The 23331-nt window shown below is 46.3% G+C and overlaps 1 protein-coding gene across 3 annotated transcripts in view; it reads left to right on the forward strand.

Moving 5' to 3' along the window:
• Positions 1-23331, forward strand: part of TBC1D16 (TBC1 domain family member 16) — a 60876-nt gene that overhangs the window by 33946 nt on the left and 3599 nt on the right. For all 3 annotated transcript variants that reach the window (XM_063120131.1, XM_063120130.1, XM_063120132.1), the window contains 7 exons: positions 9616-9813; positions 12930-13077; positions 14698-14865; positions 15440-15588; positions 16509-16643; positions 19536-19722; positions 21061-21240. In XM_063120131.1, coding sequence (XP_062976201.1) covers positions 9616-9813; positions 12930-13077; positions 14698-14865; positions 15440-15588; positions 16509-16643; positions 19536-19722; positions 21061-21240 — 1165 coding nt within the window. The remainder of the gene's footprint in view (positions 1-9615; positions 9814-12929; positions 13078-14697; positions 14866-15439; positions 15589-16508; positions 16644-19535; positions 19723-21060; positions 21241-23331) is intronic.

Here is a 23331-nt window from a genome sequence, read left to right on the forward strand (position 1 = left end):
AAAGCACGCCTCACCTGTTTAGTATGTATATTTTTAAAAAATCGGGGAGCGAGCACATACATATATGAATGTGCATCTTGCATTTGAGTGAGCAAAGGAGATTAAACATACGGATTATTTCTCAGCAAACTGCTAACAGCTTCTTTTGCATTCCCGTTTTAAAGTAAGCTGTTTATCCTCTTTGCATCTGTTATAGTATCTAGCAAACCCTTTTAGTGTGTGAGTTAGTGTGGCCATGTGTCTATAGACCAGAAGACTCCAGAGGTATTGTATACAATAAATGATGCAAATTAGGTAAACTTGAATCTATTTCACTGAATGAATATTCCTGTTGGCCCAGTCACTGAGTAGAAGGCATATTGGGGTGGGGGTGGGGGGCAGGGGACAGTGACAACATGGGTGTGAAGTGAGAGATGTGCAGAATGGAGATTTCCCCCCCCCCTTCTACAGGCCCATACAATTCCCTCTGGTTTCAGTATTCAGCAAATTCAGTATTCAGTATTCAGCAAATAAGATTCTGCCCTTATTTTAAGAATTGTTCATTATGACTAAAGGGGACTTTAGATTAAAGAAAAGGGTTGTAAGATTCAGTGTGACAACACACTGACCCGGTTTGGACGTCGTGGTTAACCAGAGTTTTTATAAGCCCTGAGCAGTCATGAATGAACAGGAACAAGCATGTTGGCTCCTGGCTGCCTGATCACCCCTGCTGCGCTAAACAACCCAAGGGTGCTCCATCACTGGGTGTGGTGTTTGAATCCCACACAACCCAGAGTTCCAAACTATGTTTTTTTTCCTTGGGTTACAACTCCAGCTTCTCTCCCACAACAACCTAGAGTTCTGCTTTTAGGCATCATTCCATCATTTAGGGATGGGATGTACCTGAGTTGTTTAGCTCTGCCCAGCTACAGTGGGAGCCACTGGGCAGTGAGAGCCAGCATGCTTTCTTGTGCTTGCTCATTCCCACTTTTCTCACTACAACCCAGCATTTGAAAACCCTGGGCTGTTGTGTCATCCAAACCAGACCAGTGTGTGCTAACTAATAGATTCCATGCTGTATAGGAGCCTTTCCCAACCTAGTGCCCTCTAGATGTGTTGGACTACAGCTCCCATCATTCCCAACCAGCATGGCAATTGGGAGTCCACCACTTTGGTAGGCCACCAGTTTGGGGAAGACTGCTGTACAGTGTGGCCATTGGAATGGCCAGATGGATACAGAGAAGTCTAACCTTCACCCCATGCAACATGGCTATCCCTGTAAAATTCTCATCTAAAATTGGGCTGCCTCTCCCTTTCCTTCTTCTCCCTTTAATCTATTGAGAAATGAATTGGGATTCCACAAAGGCACCTTTAGCACAAACACCCCTTTGGCATAGCTGCATTCTTGTGCTGAGCCAGAGTAGGAGAAGGGAGCTTCCCTTTAAAGTGTCTCACTGAAGGACTATGTTGTGTTAAAGGCAGAGCTCTAGAAACTAAATGTGTTTGAAGACAGAGAATCCTGAAATGCTTCATGTTAGATTAAGAGTGTTTTCAGACGGGGTGGGGTGAAACCGCGTTTTCCTACCATAGTGTTGCCTCCTGCTTCTCTCCCACAATAGGGACGAGCAGCTTCCTCATTCTTCACACAGGGAAGAAAGAGGAAGCAAGTAGTGACCACATGGCGCATTCGGTGGGTGTTTTTATAGCGCAGCTTCTCCTGCACAGAGCAGGAAATGGCGCAATTATCAGAGCCAGGAAGAAATGGATTTCCAGGTCTTATTTTGTAGTGTGAAAAACAACAGGAGAAGCGGGAGGTGTGCACTGCAGGACGATTACTGCACATTGTCAAAATGACCCGTTAAGATCCCCAAGTGGCCAGTCACAAGCGTGTGATGAAACACTCATCTGAAGACCCTCTCTAATGCCAAGCAAAACCACCAGTCTGCTCCACAAAAGTCGATTCCTCTTCATTGCCCCTGTGTGCATGTCTGTGTATGTGTGTCCACGTGTCATTTTGGGTTCTCAGACAGAAGAATAAAGCTTGAATGCAACCCATCACATGCAGCACCTGGGATTCAGACATGACTGATGCTGCTGCAAATAGCAGAGGGATTTTATTTTATATTTCTCCCATATTTGATGAGGAGCAGATGCCAACAGAGGCAAAATATAAACAGTCTGGGCATTGAACATCTTCGTAATCCATTTTTAAGAAGGATTCTTGGCATAGATTTAGACGGTTGAATCTGCTTTCTAGCATTATGTAGAAATTACTTGTAAGCATTTTCTTTCTCTCTCACTGTGCATAGCTAGGCAAATTTGTCTGTAGCAGGAGTGTTCCTAATTTAGTCCCCAGTGACCTCTGTGTCCATGATTGGCAGGCTGCTGTCAAGGTAGGACTTGTGCCTTGATGGTGGGAAGGAGCAGAACAAATGCCAGAGGACAGCTCTAGCTCCCTTGGGGGGAGTGGGCTAAAAAGGTGAAAGAAACGCAATTACAGGAGGTTTTCTAGCACAGGAAGTTAATTAGCTACTTAAATAGTGTTTAGTGCCACTTGCTAGGGGGAAATGGACACATGGCAAAAGTGTGTCTGGTGTGTGAGAGAGAGAAAGAAAGAGAGGGGGGAATCCATGCTGCCTTTCTAGCATCTTGGGCTGTAACGTTTCCAGAAATCTCTTTTCAAAAGAATAATGGGGTATATTGGAGTGGGCGAGGGATCGAATTTAACATTGTCTTGGCTATAGCTCTGTGTGAAGAGTAGGAGATACATCACCATTCAGTTTTACTTAAATGATTGCACCTAGTGCTGCATATCTCCTTTGTTATCCTTGCTTCTTAGGGTACAATCCTAGCATGCCCCAGCTGGCTGGGGTATAGTGGGAGTTGTCGACTTTTTGTTACCTCACTGCTAATTCTGGAGGGTTTTCTAGTTGTAGTATAAATGCTTAACCTCTGATTAACCACAGCAAAATAGATTAAAACTGGACATAGACAAGGTGGTGCCTTCCAGATGTTTTGGATAACAACTCCTACGATCCCTGACCATTGCCTTGCTGGCTGGAGTTTATGGGAGTTGGAGTCCAAAGCTTCTGGTTGCCTACCCCTGGATTGAAACGGAGACAAAACAGCAAGCACAGGAGTCCAATCCAGAATTTAAATGGATATATTTGTTCTGACATTTGTTCTAGCAGAACGAATAGGCAGAATATATGAAAGTTGTTTACTCTTCTTTTAATGAGTTACCAGCTTCAGGGGCATGATGACCTGTACTCCGGATTAGTGTCAATAGATTAAAAGCTCTTTTCGTTGCCAAAGTCGGAGTCACCTAAGAATACCTGCCTGGTTGGAAGGAAATATAATACCTTCTCATCAGCCCTCAGCCTGATTGGATATACTTGTAATTGAGTCCTGCTTTAATCGGTTGTAGCCAAATTAGGAAGTTGTTTGTTACATGATGATGTAAGCGCTATGCTTGCTATAAGGATTGCCAGAACTGTTGAACTACATTGATACCATCCTTTGAAGATGCCCTATGAGTAAACAACTACAACGCCAGTGGGTCATTGGCCAGCAGGGAAGACTTCTGAATAGCTCATCAAGTACGTGGACTACTGAATAGTTGTACACTGAGAAAATTAGCTTAATTAGTCTAGCAATGCAATCTACTTTTACATGGGTTAATTGTTGCTCTCCACCCACACCCTATGCTGATCACACTCAGAAAATTCTTGGAAGAAATCAGGCCAGGAACAGAGTTGTTTGGACAGTTGGCCCTTAGTCTTGAAAGATATTCTGGGTAAAGCAATACCAATTTCCTCCAAGCACCCACTTCCGTTGCCGTCTCTCCCCTACGTAGATCGCTGCCATAGTTTTTATTTATTTATTTATTTATTTAATTACATTTATATACCGCCCCACAGCCGAAGCTCTCTGGGCGGTTTACAACATTTAAAAATAGTAAACATTAAAAGTATACAATTTAAAAACACACACACACACACACACATAAAAACAGTATAAAAACAACAGTATCCATTTAAAAACAACAATTGTGGGGTCCTGGCTCTGCAGTGGAGAGGAACAACAACAAGAAGTTATTTATTGCGTCTTAGCAAATTGCCATTATACACAAAGAAGTTCTGGAACTTGATTCCTACGTGTGCTGCGGTCATGGTAGCTTCTTTCCCACCGTTTTGCTGGTCTCTCTGAAGATGTAGGCCCTGACAACGTTTTTCCCTTACCTGACCCCTTTTGTTCCTCTGACAAAGGCCAGCACCTGTTAAGTTATTACCTAACAAAACAGAATATTAGGTCAGATTTTGCTTGCTTGGATCAACTTCTTCCAGTATGCAACTTCACACCTCCTTTGAGAGTCAAGACTGTAATCCCTGTAGTACATGTTAAAAATTGAGGTATCTGTGGTCATTTTAAGCAAAACTGCACAATGAGTCTGCAGCAAAGAATTAGCCCTTGATAACAAACCAAACTTTCCATGGTCTTTTAAGTTGATCCACTTTGCATGTCATGGGGCCAAATTGTAGGATTTGTATTAAAGCTTTGTATAAACAACCTACGAATGCCCCCAAATGATATCCGAACGGTGGCCCCTGGGGAGGGGTGTCACCTGTCACACTAAGCCCCCCTGAGTTGATTGTTTGTTTGTTTGTTAATCAGATAGAAGATTGGGTGCTCTGTGGCTTGCTGTGGCTTGTCACACACACACACACACACACACACACACACACACACACACACACACACACACCAGTCCTCCCTTTGGCTCTAGCATGTATCCCAGGCTCCTTTGTGGCAAAACTCCCTTCCTCAGTCCCTACATCAGCACCCTTTCTGCATTTTGTTCACTGGGGCTGTCGGCTCCCAGAGCTTATTTTATTTTCAGGGACTTGTGCTCTTGCGCAATAGTGCAAAAACGCCTCTCTGATATTTAGCCAAGCATACCCATAACTCCCTCTGGTCGATGTCTTCCATTTCAGTGCTTCTCTTGCTAGCAAACACCTTTTTTAAAAAGGTCTGTGTTATGTTACACTGAAGTAAGAACTCTGGCCCCTAAAGTGCCTTCTCTCCTGCAGCCGCCACCCACTGTTGGCTCCCCCGACCTTGTGCTTGCCGCATCTCTCCATTGCTAGCTGTTACATATGCATAGGGCTTACCAAGCAGTGAGCGGGACAGCAAACTATATGCAAATGTCATGGCAAAGAATTAAAGCAATTTTTTAAAGGTTGCGAAAGCATTCGGGATACTCTTCAGTGTCCTTTTTTTTCTCTGTTTTTAGGAGGACAGGGCACTGAGAAGGGATGGGGGAGGATAACAACATCACTAGCAAGATTGTGAGGTGCGGCAGAAGTTTCCCCTGCTCTTGCCAATCTCTCTCTTGCTCTTTCTCCAAAATAGTATATTCCAAAAATACTATTGAAATACTTCTGTAATGCTGTCCTAACATTTTGGACCAAAAGTAAGTGGTCTCAGGAGAGCAGGAAGTGGGATGCACACTCCCTCGTCTCTTTGGGCTGAATTCCCCTGCCTGGGTTAACCATGCTTAAGCATTGTTGGCATAGATGCTGACCCCTTAAAAAGCCAAGTACGGTCCCTGCTTAACCAGGATTTTTAATTGGAGTTTGAAGATGGTCACCAACCCCTTGACCATGATTAACATTGCCACTTATATGACACTTTTTATAGACTCAGTTCATACGCAACAACAACCTAAGGTGTTTGTTTGTTTGTTTTTGAGCACTTGAGCCGTGGTGACTAGCAGGCTGGTTCAATCACGACAACCCAAGGTTGTTGTTTTTAATGAACCAGCATGCTAATCACTGTGGCTTAAGTGCTTCCACTTGTGACTAAACAGCCCGGGGATGGTCTGTCTGTCTGAAACCGGAATTGTAGCCACTGTGCAGTAAGTGTAGTATTGCAGAAGGCTTGTTTACACCACCTAAGATATTGGCCTGCTTCAGCCATAATGAGAAGGCACTGTGATTGAATTTCTCCATGGGGCTTCTCATCATGGCTGTGGCCACCATATTGAATATTTGGGATGTGGGGGGCGTGGCGTGCCATAGCTTCTTGTTACATGTGAACTCAGCAAGGGTGGATTGTTGGGATGGTTGCCAAGCCACCTGCAACCCTACGACCCACCCTTGCTGGGTTTGCACCTAACAATAAAGCTACAGCCTCCCCGTGCCACAGCTCGAATATTCCCAGTGTGGTTGTTGCTGCAAGGAGAAGCCCCATGGGGAATTTCACTCATGGTGGCTGCTTGTGGGAACCAGGTCACTATGTCTGTGTTAGAAGTTAATTAAAAGTGGCTGTTCCAAATCAGTGACATTGTATTCTACTTTTCTTTGCATGTTTGACATGTTCTGGGATTATCCCAAATGAAATACGTTACTGGGGTAATAATGAATTTCTTGCAGGATGTGCCTTACTTCTGGGAATATTCAGAACTAAATAAAGCTACAGTTCAAGTTTCCAGAAGCCTTGAGGATTTGGGGGTAGGTGAGGTACTTTTGTAGGGGCAACCATTATGTTGATCCTTTCCCTCCCTCTTAATTATTATTGGTTGAGCTGCTGTTACATCCCAGAATGTTCACAAGTAATTTTGCTTTTGTCAGTCACAATGTCTTGATAATAGGTACAGTTTCTGTGAGGTAGAGATTGTTTTGGATAAGGGGGAAACCTTTTATAAGGTGAAAGGACAGGGGACGTTTTGTGGTGACTGTGGGAAGTAGGCGGAGAGGCCGGGGACCTATGGAGCAAGGAGCTTAAGAGGCTGCAAATTCCTTCTTGGTGATCACTAAGCACGAGTCAAAGAACTGAGAGGAAATTTGGAGTTGATTAGAGCATTTATTTTAGTTTTAAAGGATGAGCAGGTATTTAAATTTGAGGTATACTGGGAAGTAGATTGTTAGGTCTGCACTGTGTGGGTGTGGGTGTGTGCGTGTATGCGCGCAGGCACATAGACTGGTCTCAAGCGGTATTACTGAACTTGGTCTTCTCCCTGGGGCTCTGTTAACAATGCAGCCCTTACCCTGGATATCTAGGGAATGTGTATTGGAATGCAATGACCCAGACCACTGGTGAATGCTAAAAATAAGGCTCTCCCAATGGTCTAGTGTGGCCCAAGTTTCGGGGGCACTGTTGTCAGGATAGGAAAGCTTACTGATGGGGGGTGTTCTGCACAGGCATGCTGAGTGTGTGATTTTTTCAGCGTTCAGTGCCTACATTGTTCAATAAGCGGATTAGAAAACACTGCATAAAGTGGCTTTTCAGGGGGCTGCTTTTATACCTGCCCCTTGCCTTGTTTTGCAAACCATGATTTCACAGTAGGGCCCATTCAGGCTGTTCAAATAGATTGGCCTTTTCAAGATCCTAAAGGTCACAGTTTCAGATTCACTTATTTCTCAGAGCACTGCTGTTTTTCTTAGGGGGGGGGTGTATTTTGCAGGGGAGGGAATGAATTAATGTCTGAAATCTGAACTCTGGGCTCCATTTTTGGAGGGGCAAGAAATCTCTTGAGTTCAGTTGCTTAATATGTTGAAAAGCTCTGTCTGGCCTGTTCTTCCTGGGCTTTTGTGGTTGAACAGCTGTGCTGCCACTTTCCCTGTACAAAAAAGTGCAATGTTAACCTGAGATCCTATATTACATCTTTATTCTAAGGGTGTTAGAACTGATGGTACATCTATAGGAAATAGCATGGCTTCAAATTTGCATATATTTAAATTAGAGATGTGTTTGGGAAGGTTGTGTGTTTGGAGTGCAGAATGTGTGCAAACAGATTGTGGAAATTATTTCTATTTCTGGGTTTTGAAAGAGGAATATAATCAGTGTATCCCTCTCCTGCCCCCTGCCCAATCGTCAACACTACTACCACACTACTACCTTATAAGGACCCGAAGAATTTCCCTTTCCTGGATGCATCTCGTGGACAATTTGCCTGGTAGCTCAGCCAATTCTGGCCACAGCTATGAAAATGGAATAGAAGAGGAAGCATGCTTGGAAAGAGTTTTAGTGTGTGTGTGTTTGTTTTAATTCACTAGTTTTGGTGCCATCTCCAACAGAGAATGTAGCTAAGAAACGCCTAAATAAGGACATATATGGCTGTAATAATGAGCATCCCTTCACTCTGCTTTTCAAAGTGCTTGTGCGGAACTGAAAGAGGGGAAACTTCCTTTGGAAAAGGAGGCCCCGCAGGTCAATGGCGGAGCGCATGCTTTGCATGCAAGAAGTCCTAGTTTCCATCCCCGGCGTTTCCGGTGGGGAAGGATCTTGTGTAGCAGGGCTGGGGGGAAACCTCTGCCTGAGTCTTTGAAGGGCTGCTGCCAGTCAGAGCAGGCAGTACTGAGCTAGGTGGCAGCAATGGTCTGATTCCGGATAAAGCAGGTTCCCATGTTCTTTGCCATAGCAGCCATCTGAATAGTAGACGCTGGGCAGCATTTCTGCACAAAGCACATTGCAGGATTCGTTTTTGTGCTCTGGAAAACCCTGCGAGAGGCTGCTGCTTCAGTTTCACAAATGGGGAGCTGTTGCTGAGAGCCTGCGCCAGTAACAGAAATTGCACTCTGGTTTTCCCAGCCAGTTCATAGCATGGGGACCGTACCGCCTGCAGCCTGCCTCTACCTTTGCAAATGCACTTGAAACTTCCCCTATTTTTAATATTGTCCTCTCTGCGTCGTTATACTTTGAGGAAACTGGATGCCGATACCCGGCCCTGTCTGGATTCTGAGCGTGGACATTCATTTGGGGGAGTTTTCTCCAGTTGGTGTTACCTGCTGCATGATTTGAGGTTGGCAGCAGACAATTAACAGGTGGGGGGATATACAGTTTGCTTGTGGGACCAGGATTACCGAGACCCAAAAATGATGCACCCATTTGGACATTTCTGATTATGCCACTTTATGGCCTGGGGAATGCTGCACCTACTGACTTAAGCGAAACTTAGTCAAATAAATGAATCATATACCATATTTCTTCAATTCTAAGACACACTTTTCCCCCCATATAAACATCTCTTAAAACAGGGAATCGCAGGTGTGTCTTAGGGTTTTTTTTCTGTTGGTGGTACTGAAATTAGTGTGCGTCTTACAATCGAAGAAATTATTATTATTATTATTATTATTTATTTATTTATTTATTTATATAGCACCATCAATGTACATGGTGCTGTACAGAGTAAAACAGTAAATAGCAAGACCCTGCCGCATAGACTTACATTCTAATAAAACCATAATAAAACAATAAGGAGGGGAAGAGAATGCAAACAGGCACAGGGTAGGGTAAACAGGCACTGGGTAGGGTAAAACTAACAGTATAAAGTCAGAACAAAATACGGTACGTATTTCTACATATTGAATCTTCAGTTTGCTCTTTCTTTTGCTCCGAGCATTTTATCTTCACAGCAACGCTGTGGGAATAAGGGTTGCTGAATTGATGACGTGCCAAGGCCACACAGTAGGCTCCATAGCCAAGCAGGATTGAACCTAGGTTTCCCACATCAAAACCAAACCCTCCAGCTGCTGTACCACACTGGCTCTTGCAGTTAGTAATTTTCAGCTTCCTGCCTCTTTTCCTTCTTTCCCCCCCTCTATGTGTGTGTGTGCCACTCTCGTTTTGGTATAGAGATCCATGCGAAAGCTACATGACTCGCTCAACCAGCTCCAGTTCAAGCCTTGATCCCAACTCCCAGTTCCAGGAGAATAACGGGCAGGTGCAGCCCTCCAGGTGGGATGAGCAGCAGAAGGTGTTTGCCTTGGAACAGATCTGTGGGGTCTTCAGAGTTGACCTGGGACAGATGAGGTCTCTTCGCCTTTTTTTCAGGTAAGGAGATACGTTGCAGACATTCTGCCATGGCTGCTTTTTGCCCTGTTCACTAAGTGAGTGACTTCCCAGCAAAACCAGAATCAGTTTCCATCCTTGAATGTTTTCTAGGTAGAAACCTGCCTAGAAGATTCCAATGGTTTTGGGTACTTTTTTTCGGATGGTGCTGGGCCCCTGAGACGGTTATCTTTCAGTCAGCATGTTTCTTGCAAATTAGTGATCCAAGACTCACTCTTTCTGGTTGTGAAGGAATTATACTGAACTGGCACAATAAATGAATAAATTTGGAAGTAGGCCAATTTCTGTGAATTCACACATAACTGGCTCTTCTTACCTGGCTTGGAATCTGCAACCTGCATAAAACTTGACTTCCTGAAGCCGCGACTACACATTACCTCAGCAAACGTGGGTGTCTGCCAAGGTAATACGTAATGCCAGCCTGAGAATTGCTGCTGCTGCTGTTTCTCTCTTTTCTCTTCTCTTCCCTGCTGTCCGCCCCTACCCCCTGGAGCCTACACTGCCTGTGTCTAGGTTCCTGTGCTCTCAAAGAAGACGTTGAGAAGTATAGACAGTGAAGGCATTATGAATCTGTCACCATATAACATTCTCTTGTAAGTGGCACAAGCCACCCAGGCCAATACAGGGACTGGGTTCGGACAATTGCAGCGGGGGAAGCAACAATTGTGAAACTGCAATTAGCATTATTCTTCGTACTGCAGCGGGAGTTGGCGTGTCATCCAAACGTGTGCACGGCAGTGGGGGTGGGGAGCAAACCTGCCATGCAACCCATGAAATGCAGGTTGCAGCATGGGTTCGCCAAACTGCCTGCCGGGTTCAGGCGACATGCGAACCCCCGCTGCAGAATAATGCTAATGGCAGTCGTGCATGCGCTGGGGCAGGGGGAACAGCTGCGATGGTTGCTTCGATCACTGCGATCATCCAAACGCAGCCAGGCCCGCAATTTTTCTGTGTGGATGATGGTCACACCAGTGTTTCTTTTCACGGCCAAGTAGTTGTGGAGTCCTGGGAAAAAAGAGTGGGTAAAGAGACATGTCTGAACTCATGGACAACCCGATGTCTTTATCAGCGTGCACTGTTCAGATCCCCAAACGGCTTAGGTGAGCTGGAAGCTTTTAAGAGCGTGGGCCAAGAGGGAAGGCCGTCTCTGCTGCAGATGCTTGTGTCAAAAGGCAAAACGCACGTAACTTGGAGCAAATATTTGCTTTAAATTGTAAGTCACCAAGTAGCCATTATAGAAAATAAAGGAAAGCATCAAAACAAATAGGAACACAGGAAGCTGCCTTTGATACAGAGTCATACCATTGGTCCATCCAGCACAGTGTCGTCCATCTAGTTTAGCCCTCCCTGGAGATGCCAGGGAAGCATATCGTACCTGGCAGTATGGAGGGTAAGTGAAAGGCAGCTGTTATCTACCCCGTCCTGCCAGGCACCGAGGATGACCCAATCCATACGTCCTAGCTGTGGGAGGAGCTCCTTGCCCGCCTGTCTCTTTCCCTTACAGCTTCTCTATATTTATAGTTCTGTCTCTGTTAATTGCTGTTTTGCCCAACATCCTCTTTTCCCTTTCCTTTCATTTTGAGTATGTTGTGAGTATATGAGGCTTTTCTAGGGTCTGGGCTGCATAAACAAGAAGCATGCACTTCTGTCCCATAAAATGTAGATTCTTTGCAAGCTACAGGGGGGACAAGATGGAGTCTCTTCATTTAGAACTGGGGAGAGCTGAAGGACTATGGCTAACTATCCTATTAATCCCAGGTAAATTAACAGATTTTTCATACCATTTTCATAAACATGGGAGATGTTACACTTTCATTCCACAGTGTTCTTATTCTGCTGCTGTTGTCCACAATACATGTTCAGTACATCCCCAGATCAGATATGGAACAATATTGATATCTGAATTTAAAAATCATAAAAGTTGGAGCACATATCAAGCAGGGTTTTATTTGTTTCCTCCTTTGCAGTCCTTGAGCTGCAACTATTATTTTTCAGTTACGATTTTACGATCACATTTTCAGGCCACCCCTTGGTAACCATGAGGACTGGAAACATGGCTTTACAAAGGAAAGCTGGGATTCCCGAGGGTCTAATGAGCCAATGGTCACCCACAGCTGCCTCAAGGCTCTGTGTTATCCGTGGCTGTCATAAGGGGATTTCAGGTTCAAAGGGCCTAATAAATCCTTCACATCCACCTGCTGTCTCTCTTGTAGCTCTGTCTCGAGTGGCGATTTATGCCACACAGCTTATTTGAGAAGCAAACTCATCTTGGCAGCTAGCTCCTCAGCTACTTTGCTCAGAGACGTATCCATAGGACCTACTTTGGACAGCACGGTTCCACCTGATACTCTTTTTGTTTGTACAGTACCTAGCATACCGGGCCTCTGGTTGATTACCATAAACAACCTGATAAGTGCTACCAGATGTAGGCAAAGCTCCTTTTGGGGGTACAGAGAAGAGTGTGGTACGCTCTGATTCTGAGAGACCTCACAAGCACCAATTGGGCCATGAAACCTCGTAATCAGAGCAGCGTGTGCTCTGCAGGGGGGGAAATGGAAGTGAAAAGCAACCTCTACACCCCAGGGGCGGAGGGAGAGGGAAGCAAAGTATGTGCTCGGAATATATTATGCAAAGCAAGGCCAGAGGGTTGGCATAATTCGTTTTGATTGCGGTTTGGAGTTTTCCAGAGAACTTACCATTTCAGCCCTTGCTGACACATTCTGTGGGGAAGGGGACAGAGAGCAGCAGGAAGGAAGGAGGGACTTGTGGGAGAAGGCCCCGGAAGAGATGGGGGGAAATCGGGCAATCTGTGCAGGGCACAAATGCCTGATCTCTGAAAAGCCTAACTTGATGAGTTTGGTTTCTGCACCTTTTGCCAGCATTGCTCTTCATGAGTCACCAGAGCCACATTCTCTGTGTGCGTCTATGTGGAGGAGTGTTGAACGCATTGCAGCTCAGCCATGCTACTTGCCCACAGGATCCGCAAACATTGCTTGTGTTGCCTCTCTTAGAGGATGGCCCACCCCTAGGCGTTCTGGCTAGTAAATTCTGCACTTGACTCTTTCTTCCCTCTTCTCTCTCCACCCGTTTTCCTTCAGTGATGAGGCATGTACCAGTGGGCAGCTGGTTGTTGCTAGCAGGGAGAGTCAATATAAGATTTTCCACTTTCACCATGGCGGCCTGGATAAACTTTCTGAAGTGTTTCAGCAATGGAAATACTGCACAGAGACCCATCTCAAAGACCAGGTAAGGGGTGAAGCTCCGAGCAGAGCACCAAGGATGGTCCGTGGCTTTGTGGCTGGCGATGAGACGGAGAGAAGGACATTTGAGCGGCGTCTCTTCTTGTTTCTGACATGTCTGGATAACGGCCAGGGCTTGCAAATCCGGATGCCTTTGCCTTGGCTGGTTCTTTCTTGTGTTGGAGAAGGAGATACAGCACTGCTTTGCTGCCTGACTTAGCTGAGTAGGACTGGGGGCCTTCCAAAGTGTTCGTTTATGCTAAGATCAGGATTAACAGGGCATAGGTTGACATGGGGTGATTTAAGCATAAGCACCTGGCTGCATTTGGTTAAAGAATTTTAGCAGGAAGATCAGTCAGTCAGTCTTTATTGTTACAACCATAAGTCTCAATGGAAATAAATAAATAAATAAATAAATAGGAGTATAATTACAGCAAAACAAGATATTCACAACCACAATAAAATATTGAACTTATTTGTCATACAGCTGAAAAGGTAGAAAGTTGGCTCAAACTTTAGAAGTGGCAAGGCAAAACGGGCCACTGCCAGTAGGGTCACCCTGTGTTGTAAGAAGCCAGTTGAAAGCGATAAAAGTCCCTAGAGCCTCTTCTGTAGCTAAGATTTAGGTCTGTTTCCTTTTTTCTTTTTTTGCTTCTTGGTGCTCTCAATGGATCTGTAAGGTAGGTAGTTGTTGCATAAATTGGGAAACTGCAGGACAAAAGGAAACCTTTCCATGCCCCATTTGTATGTATATCTTTCCTTTTTGTTTGCCGGGAAGAGGAATGAATGCTGGGAGTCCATAGAAGGAGCTGGATTTGAACTCCAGACCAGGAAGCATCAGTGTCTTGCCTAGCTTCATATTTTCTCTGTGATTAATCTTATGCTGACGGAGTTCGTTCTGTGTCTCCTAGCCGACTATTCAAATGGTGTTTTGACAAGACCCTATTGCCATATCTTGCTTCAATCTGCACAAAGGCCTTGTAAAGGCGTTAATTATATGTTTAAAGATACTAGAGATGCTTGTTAGAAACAGTGATTTCTAAATTCCCTTCCTTCTCACCAACCCCCTCCCCCACAGCCCACTTTTCTTCCTGCTGCGTTCCTCTCATTACAGTACCGTGGGGGCTTGCATCTGTGTGGAGCAACCTTTTGATTTTTAAATTAAATGTCAGCTTGCAGTTTTCACCCTGGAATGGAATGGCAAGTGTCCGCGGAGAGCCTGGCATCGCTGCCTCTCTCTTTCTCTCTCGCCTAACAGCGTCCCTTTTGTACGTGGCCAATCGCATGTAATTTATTGCATGCATTCCTGGGCAGACTCAAGATATTGCTGCAAGCTTTGTTAATTCTGATCTTGGATAGGGAAGGGTGGGAATGGAAGGAAACGCCATGAAGCAGTTTTGTGTCACTCCGCTCCTTAATGACTCCAATTATATTTGCCGGCTTGGGCCAGGAGCCTTCCCGAACTTTCAGGGCTTAGTGGTTGTCCTGGGACAGTCTCAAGACAAGACCTTCCATTTCACGGTGGTGGTGGTGGTGGGCTGGATGAGATGTCCGAACGATGGAAAAGGAGATAAGGCCCCCTGCAGCGATTGCACCCGCCCTCCCTCCTGTTTTGTCTCCCAATTAGCAGCTCACCGATGTGAAGACCTGCATGCAGTTCTCCATCCGCCGGCCCAAGCTGCCCTCCTCGGAGACCCATCCAGAGGAGAACGCTTACAAGCGCTTAGACGTCTCCGCGTGGCTCCATCACCTGAATGAGGCTGGACAGGTGGAAGAGGAATACAAGCTGAGGAAGGTGAGGGAGAAGCCGTGGTGGCTCCTTCTGCTCTGCTTGTTTTGACAGAAGAAAGTCTCCATGTGGAATGTGGGGCTCATTTTTGTCAGGAATCTTTGCATGTTCCTTCAGTGGGGGGTGAAACTAAGTCAGCTAAATGCAGAATAATACACAGCATCTCTCGATCGCTGCTGTTGCTGCTGCTGCGTTGTGTGGACATTTCCAGGGGTGCTTGTGCAAGATGTCAAGCCCCCAAAAGCTGCTGAGACAAGTCTGGCTTAAAATAATTAAAAGGGGGGGGCTGTATGCCAGGCTGGGTCCAAATGTTGAAGTTTCCAAGATTGGGGATTAAGCTGTGAGGTGAGAATGGTGCATGAATTGTGTGGGCCCTCCAGGAGGGTCATTGACATTGAAATGAGCTTGATTTGTGTCTCCCCTGGGAAAAAGGGGGACACTGCTTTCCCTCTAAGCATGTTTAGATCGTGGGCTCCTGAATCAAGGCATCACTTGTCAGGGAGAGCAAAAGAAATTGAGTTTCAGAAACTGGGACACTTTTCTCTGTTGCAGCTCCTTATTCTTCTCCCTTCCTCCGCAGGCTATTTTCTTTGGTGGGATCGATGTCTCCATCCGTGGCGAGGTCTGGCCTTTCCTGCTGCGCTACTATAGCTATGAGTCTACTTCTGAGGAGAGGGAGGCACTCCGGGTGCAGAAGAGAGAGGAATACTTTGAGATCCAGCAGAAGAGGTAATCGTGAGGGGTGCCGAGGGCTCTTGCTCCCCTCTTTTGAGGTCGGTCTACATCAGCCTTCCATACATTGGTGCCCTCCAGATCAGGTGGATGTTATCTCTCATGGGATGCTGGGAATTGTTGTTCAGTACATCTGAAGGGCACCAGGTTGGGAAAGGCTGGTTTGCATCTTGTCTTATGAAGTGGCTTTTATAAGCAGTGATGCTAAAACGACATGGAGATTTAGACCTTCCTCCTCCCCACCTGAAAAAGTAATCCCCACAGCACCCACTTATCAAAGGACCACCCAAACATATACGTGGATGTGTCCTTTTCATGTTAAGAAAGCAACTTTAAAGTCTGTTCCCAAAAGTGCTCTCATCCTTTGAGGGAAGGGAGTGTGCTGCTTCATGCTCCCTAATAGATGCATCCGCAATAGTCACTCGAAAATGTGCACCTGTCGTGGTGCAGGAGTGCTTTTCCTGCTCCTGGTATCCTGTTTAGACATTTCCAGGGCAGAGGTTGAAGCACTTCAAAAACCTGCCAAGCTGGTGGGGCATAATAAAATGGCCACACGCACCACTGATGAGGACAGTTCTCCGTGTCCCTGAAAAGTTCCCCTCTATGCACAGCCTGAAGCCCATTCATGTGCCCTTCTGTGTGTGTATGTGCGTTAGTGCAAATAATCTTGGCGTCGTTTTAACTTGCTTGTAGAGATCCTCTCATTTTTTCCAAAAATGCTGATTTGAGGTAGTTGCAGGTCACTGCTGGTCGAAGATAGCTGGTCAGCCATTCCTTATCAGTGAGGAACGCAACTACTTGGTCTTTAAAAAGACCCCAATTCTCCTTCATTTTAGCCCTAATCTGAAAATTCCCTCCGGTCCAGATTCAGCAGCAGTTGATTTGGGGCTGTATTTTTATTGTTATGTGATACGCAGACTCTCCCTGACGCCGGAGGAGCAGAAGGCATTCTGGCGGAATGTGCAGTTCACCGTCGACAAAGATGTGGTGAGGACCGACCGCAGTAACCAATTCTTCCGAGGAGAGAACAACCCCAATGTGGAAACCATGAGGTGACTATTTTACCCAACTGGTGCCAAAGAGTGCACAGAGAACTTTGTGCCCAGTGGAGAAGGCCAGCTGGATCAGTGATCAGTACTTAGAGATCCGCCTTTGAAGCACCATCCTTCTAGGTAAACCACGGAAGATGCATTGGCCTTTAGCCTGCAGGAGATAACATCAACAACAGAAACTGGGCCTACCAAAACACATCCACACCAACATCCAGAAAACAGTCATACTTAAACCAGGCTCAATATTCAGGAAATTCCTGAATCAGTAAAAGACAGTATGACTTGGCAAAGCCCATCATGCCCATCTAAAAAAATGGCCATGAGTGAGAAAAGAGAGATAATAATGAAAATTATTAGCGTGGCACTTTCTAGTGCTTCACATGCATTATCTAGTTGTAATCATTACCAAAACCCTTTAAGACAAATCAGTATTATTATTCCCACATAATGAAGATGGAGGAACTGAAGTTGAAAGAGAATGGGTTGTCTAAGGCCTTAGCTAGACCGAAAGTCCAGGGGAGAGGAGGGGAGACCTCACGTTGCGATTAACGCGAGATCTCATCCTCGTTTACACGTAAGGCGTGACGAGAGGCATCGCGACTGCCTTTTTTTTAAAAAAAAGGGGGATGGAGCGCATGAACGTGTTTTTTTAATTTTTAACTACTTCCTCGCTCCCCCACCCTACCCCCGATGGGCGCAGTGCTCCTCTCGGTTCTGCGTGAGTAATCCCACGGAAACGGGCCACACGCTCCATGTTCTCAGGCTCAGCCCGAGACATGGAAAAAGTGAGGCCAAAGGGTAGGCTGTATCCCGGGGCAAGGGAGGGATGATCCCTCCCTGATCCCAGGATCCCCTGTGCGTCATGTGGACGCACAGGGACGATACCGGGTATCACTCCGGGATATAGCCTGGTCTAGCTAAGGCCTGTGGCTACCTGCCAAGTTCATGACAGAGGCAAGATCTGAATCAAGGATTTCCTAATTCATGGGTTTGTTGCTTTGCTCTTAGCATCCTGTCCCCATTTTTGCAGAAGGCCCAAGTCAACTTTCTGTCTGAAGGAACAGCAGCTGCTCCATGTTTTGGGAGGCTCAGTTTCTCTCACTCTCTCTGACCTACATGCACTCTTAGAGCAGAGCCTTGGGGGGACATCATATTTCAACTGCATGTTGTACTCTTTGAGAGTGCCTTTCAGAACAAATGAGGTTTTTTTTTGCAGCTGCTGGAGCCTGACATGAAGCTGAGATGTCACTGTGCCAGATTGAGTTGATCTTGCTCCAAGGATTTAGTAGCAGAGAGCAAATAAGGGGCATTTGGAAATATATAATGGGCTGGAAGACTATTCTGGAGTGTGTACTTGTCTGTTTTGTTTTATATTCTTTATATACTTTGTATTATGTCATAAGAAAATACTGTGTCATACTATATGCATTCATGTCATCCATAACCAAAACACCAAAACCAATGTTTGGTAGCATTTCAGACAAGGCAACAAAGACCAAGTTAGCAAGTTAACTAGTTTTCAGGCAGATGGTGAATTCCCAGGCATGATGGTTAGAATGTGGCATCTTATTCTGTAAAGGTGAATGATCAAGTCAAAACACTTCAAAGTTTCATTGATTTGACTGTCTTAGTTCTCCTGTTCAAGGACTATGCATGTCAGTTCGGAAGTAAGTTTCATTGTGCTCTATGGGACTTACTTCCAGGTAAGTGTGTATAGCAATGCAGCCTAAATTGCTTGACTGTACTGTTCCCTAGTTGTGGAAAAATCAGCCCTTTTAAAGTGTTGAAACCTAAAAATCATGGTTTAAAACCAGAATTCCTATCAATTCTGACTTGTAAACTCATTTTTGCCTTTCCATATGCTAGTCTCATTACATGCTCATATGTGAGGTTTTCAACCATGAGTGCTGAGAGCTTTTGTGCCTAAGGGTCTTGCTGTAGTGGCTGGAATGGCAGGCAGGGCGTTTCCCTTCCACGTGACCTCCTACAAGATGCACTTTGTGTTGGTGCTCATGGAGGATTCTTCTAAGCATTTGGCCCAGGGGTGCCAGCGTTGAGACTTTCTCTCACTAGGGAAGCTACTTGGAGAGAAGGGCTATTGGTCTCTTAGCAGCTCTGAGGGCTTGGGTCTCACATGCGTTCATTTGCGCCTGCCCTTGGGGGGATGGGACACAGGCCCATAAAATTTTACCCATAATATATATATATTTAAATATGTGTAAAGTTTTAAACTTTCTGTACCCACTTGAAGCATAGAGTTGAAAGGTAAAAGATCCTGTCTTGAGGCTGATTTGATTTTTAAAACTGGCCAGGTTGGCAACCCTATAAAATTGTTTTCCTCTTTGCCCAGGCATATGGCGGCACATCCTAATCACCCACATGTTTAGTTTTTAATCGGTTTTTAATGCTTTATGTGTGTATGTTCTGTGTTTTAGAGTTTTAAATTTTGTATACTTGTTTTTACCTCAATTTTAGAATTTCTGTAAACCGCCCAGAGAGCTCTGGCTATGGGAGCGGTATATAAGTATAATAAATAAATAAATAAATTTTGGGATGGTGATGTTTTTGGATATGCGACCCAATTAAGCTCTTTTTAGATCTGGGCTCTACTTGAAATAGCCACATGGTCCTCATAGGTGAGTTGAAAGGCCCCTTTTTGAGCAAAGAAATTGTTTGTATAGAAGACATAAGGTTTCCCTCTCTAAAGTTGGAAATGGTTACATTTGTCCCGGAAGCTCCATGTGTTCTGTATCGTGACAGCCCTTTTCTTCCACATTTTGGTTTTCTTAAGAACTCCTTACCGATTGTTCCCTGGCACGAGAAGAGCAGGACTGCTTGCGGACTTCTCCATCCCAGCCTCACCTTCTGGTCTTTTGACTGTCCTCTTCCCAGGCGAATCTTGCTGAACTACGCGGTGTACAACCCTGCCATCGGCTACTCCCAGGGGATGTCTGACCTCGTTGCCCCTATCCTTGCTGAGGTCCTGGATGAATCTGATACTTTCTGGTGCTTTGTGGGTTTGATGCAGAACACCATCTTTATCAGCTCCCCTCGTGATGAGGATATGGAGAAACAACTGGTGAGGATTTGAGCTTGGAGTTCTCCTTTAGGTCAACCTCTCCGCCCACCCCCTAGCTTCCAAATACATCAGAAAGGTGAAATATGCATCCTTGTTGCTGCTAGTGAATCTGTGCATCTGACTGACTGGAGAAATGAGATTGTCCGGATAATGGGCTCCATCACACCTACTCTTTTTTCCTGGTTTGCCTCCGTGATTTCCACCTCTGTTTCATTAGCGTGTCAAGCTAATGGTCCCTTTCACATGTGTTTGTGGTATCACCGCTGTACTGGTGAAATCTCCTTTCGCTTGTTTGCTTTCCCACTCCACCCCGCCCCTTCTCCTTCCCCCTCCAGTTCATTGGTTCTTGTCATTGATGGACGTTGTGATGGACGGGCACCTTCCCCTCCTTGCTCTGGCTTTGTTGTCTAGCATTTAACCGATTTAATGTTTCATCAGCTGGGTGCTATTTCTGCGGGCAATGAGAGTGCGGTTGGAGCAGCAAAATGCCTTTCAACTGAGTCAGCACAAGCCCATTCGTTCGACACGGTGCGCTGGAGGAGGAGAACCGCCCCACCCTCCTCTTTCATCAACAAGACCTCCCTTCAAAGCACATGCCCCCAACAAATGACATAGCGTGAGGATGGCAGTACATGGGGGTAGAAGGGCACTTTAGTACCGCAAGGAGGAAATAAACTGGACTTTCCCAACTTTAGGATACACAGAAAATGGAGGTAAATGGGCAGGAGAGGCATGACGTCATGTGAGTACTGCTCTGCAAAATGGCAAACCAGGCATGACGAGAGTACAATAAAATGCTGGTGTGATGGAGCCCAATGTCAGGCAGGCAATCCTGTGGAAGTGGCCGTATCAGCGATCAGATAATAATGGGAATGCAGAAATCCGCCCTCCTGGAAACTGCTCATATCAGCATTACTGTGTGCAAGTGGGTTGCTGGGCCTGAAGCTTGCTGTGGGCTGCCTTCCCCAACCTGGCACCCTCCAGATGTTTTGGACTGCTGCTCCCATAATCCTTGACCATTGCCTGTGCTAGCTGGAGCTGGTGGGAATTGAAGCCCAAAACATTTGGAGGATACCAAGATGGGGAAGGCTAGAATATACAGCAGCACCCCAACCCAGTGCCCTCCAGATGTGTTGGACTACAACTCCCATAATCCTTGACCATTGGCTATCCTGGCTGGGGATTATGGAGGGGTTGTAGTCCTACACATCTGGAGGGCGCCAGGGTGAGGAAGTAGAAGAGACAGCGCCTGGGGAAAGTAGCTGGGTTTCTTCCTCCCCCCCCCCTCCCCAAGAGGAACAGGCTGTGGCTAAGCTGAGTGCCCCTTCCTCTTTGCAGATGTACCTGCGGGAACTGCTGCGGCTGATGCATGTGCGCTTCTACCACCACCTGGCCTCCCTCGGGGAGGATGGCCTTCAGATGCTCTTCTGCCACCGCTGGATCCTCCTCTGCTTTAAGCGGGAGTTTCCAGATGCGGAGGCGCTGCGTATTTGGGAAGCCTGCTGGGCTCACTACCAGGTAAGGTCCTGGGGACAGAGGTGTCCTCATTGTTGGGGGCTCTTGTGTTGCCCTCTGGGGCCGCCGCCGCTGAATGGACACGTGGGCAGTTGCCGCTGCCACTTTCCAGCGCCCTCCCCTGCCTTGCCGTGACAGTGATGAGCTGAACACATGTCCCCTCCTTCCCGTCTTGGCAATCTGCTGGTCTTCTCCCCCGCTGCTTGCCTCTGACACTGCACAAACAGATGCAAATTTCACCCTGGCGGTTCATTACCGGAGCTCCTGGACCGCCGCTCTTGTTGCTGTCGCAGCCCATCAGCCCGAACGGCCTTCAGCCGGCCTTACAGTTGTCCCTGCAGCCCAGCTGCCTGGCTTTCTCCAAGTGGTAAACGTCGCTCTGAAGGACGCTCAGGCGCGCACACGGAGGCTAATCTTCCTCTTCCCAATGTGATTAGCCCCAGGACCAAGCAGCAGGAAAGAGCGTACGGTTTCTGTCTGACCTGGTCTTGTCTGAAAGAGGAGGCTGCCACCAAACTCTGTTAGCCGTATGCTGCTTGCTTACGTTTCTCTGTGCTAAGTAGTTGTTCCCTGGTGGTGGTCCAGAAGGGGAGGGGATGGAGCGTCTGGAGGAAGCTTGCCTAGAATAAGCATGAAGGAGCAGCGGGGGGGGGGCACTCTTCCTAGCAGTGCCTTCACTGCCCTTAGTCAAGAGGCCTAATCCTGGCCCTCTGGCAGGCAGACTTCAAGCTTGCAGGATCTCCATTTGGAGCTGGTTTATTTCTTTTACTAGAACCCCAAGATTGACCAACCAGAGCTCAGTAGAAGAGACATAAGCTTAGAATGGAAAAGGTCTGAGCCCAGGAATTAGTTTTGAGAACCAGAACTGAATGGGGCCCATGGGGCTTCCGCACGCACAAATCCACTCCTGGTTACACCATGCTCTTCATCTCAGTAGGGCATCTTAGGGCTGTGGCTGTGGGGAGGGAGTCATTTTGTGGCTGCCATGTCTCAACAACTGCGAGTCTGAAAGCACTGCAGATCGCCCAGAGATTTGCCCGTCGATCCAGATCTTTTTTCTGCCTATCTCTGGTCTGGGCGGCTGTGGTCCATAAAACCCAGAATCTTTTTTCTGCCTATATCTGGTCTGGGCGGCCGTGGTCCATACAACCCAGAATCTTAAACAAGTATAAGAACTTCATTCCTGTGACTGGAATAATTCAAAACGGAACATTTGATCGATTATGCTTTAATATGGCTTAGTGAGTACCTAATTTGCTTGTTGCTGAATTTCAAATATTAGAAATGAAATCCTTTCACTCTTTTTTTAAAAAGTAAATAAAATTGATAGCCTTGTGGTCAAAATCTTACAAACATGCAAGCTTTCGTATGCTTAGGGTGTAAATGTTTCACGCTGTAAACACGTAACATGCTCTCTTGAACACAGCTGAGTTCTGTGCATGTAACTGGGCACTAGATTTGCAGTCTGATCTACCCGCTTTGACTTCCTCTCTTTCCAGGACAGCCCTCATTCAGGAGAGGTCTGTGTTGGTTTTGGAAGTGTTCTTTAAGAATCCCACCATCGATGGCAGGGGTGGGCAACATGTGGCCCCCACAGCCCCCCTACCTTGCAAGCCCTGCACCCACCTGGAATTTGGGGGGACCTGTTTTATTTTATTTTTTAATCCCTTCCTTTTTTGGCACTCCTGCAGGGGGAGCAGACCTCCCAAAGTTGCCCAAGCCTGCTGTATGGAGTTTCAGTCGAAGATTTACGCAGGTGTTCACCTGTAACATGAGTAACTGGGGAAGGGATGTGGGTGCATATGGAAGCCCCTTCCCCAATGTCCCTGCATGCTCAGCTGCTTTATAGGTATTCATGCTTTTAGCACGAAGGTCTGAAAAGGGTTCTGTAACTGCATTCGACTGAACGTGCTTACAAAACTCCAACTGGGAACCCTGCCTTACCAGGGTACCCAATCATAGGAGCGTTGTAAGTGCATTCAGCCGAACGCGCTTATGGAACCCTTTTTAGACCTTAGTGCGAAGATCTATGAGGCAGTCAAGAGCATGGGGACGTTGGAGGGCAGGGCTTACATGTGCACCCATGTCCCCTCC

This window comes from Elgaria multicarinata, chromosome 3, assembly GCF_023053635.1.
Source record: "Elgaria multicarinata webbii isolate HBS135686 ecotype San Diego chromosome 3, rElgMul1.1.pri, whole genome shotgun sequence".
In the NCBI taxonomy this organism is placed as follows: Eukaryota; Metazoa; Chordata; class Lepidosauria; order Squamata; family Anguidae; genus Elgaria; species Elgaria multicarinata.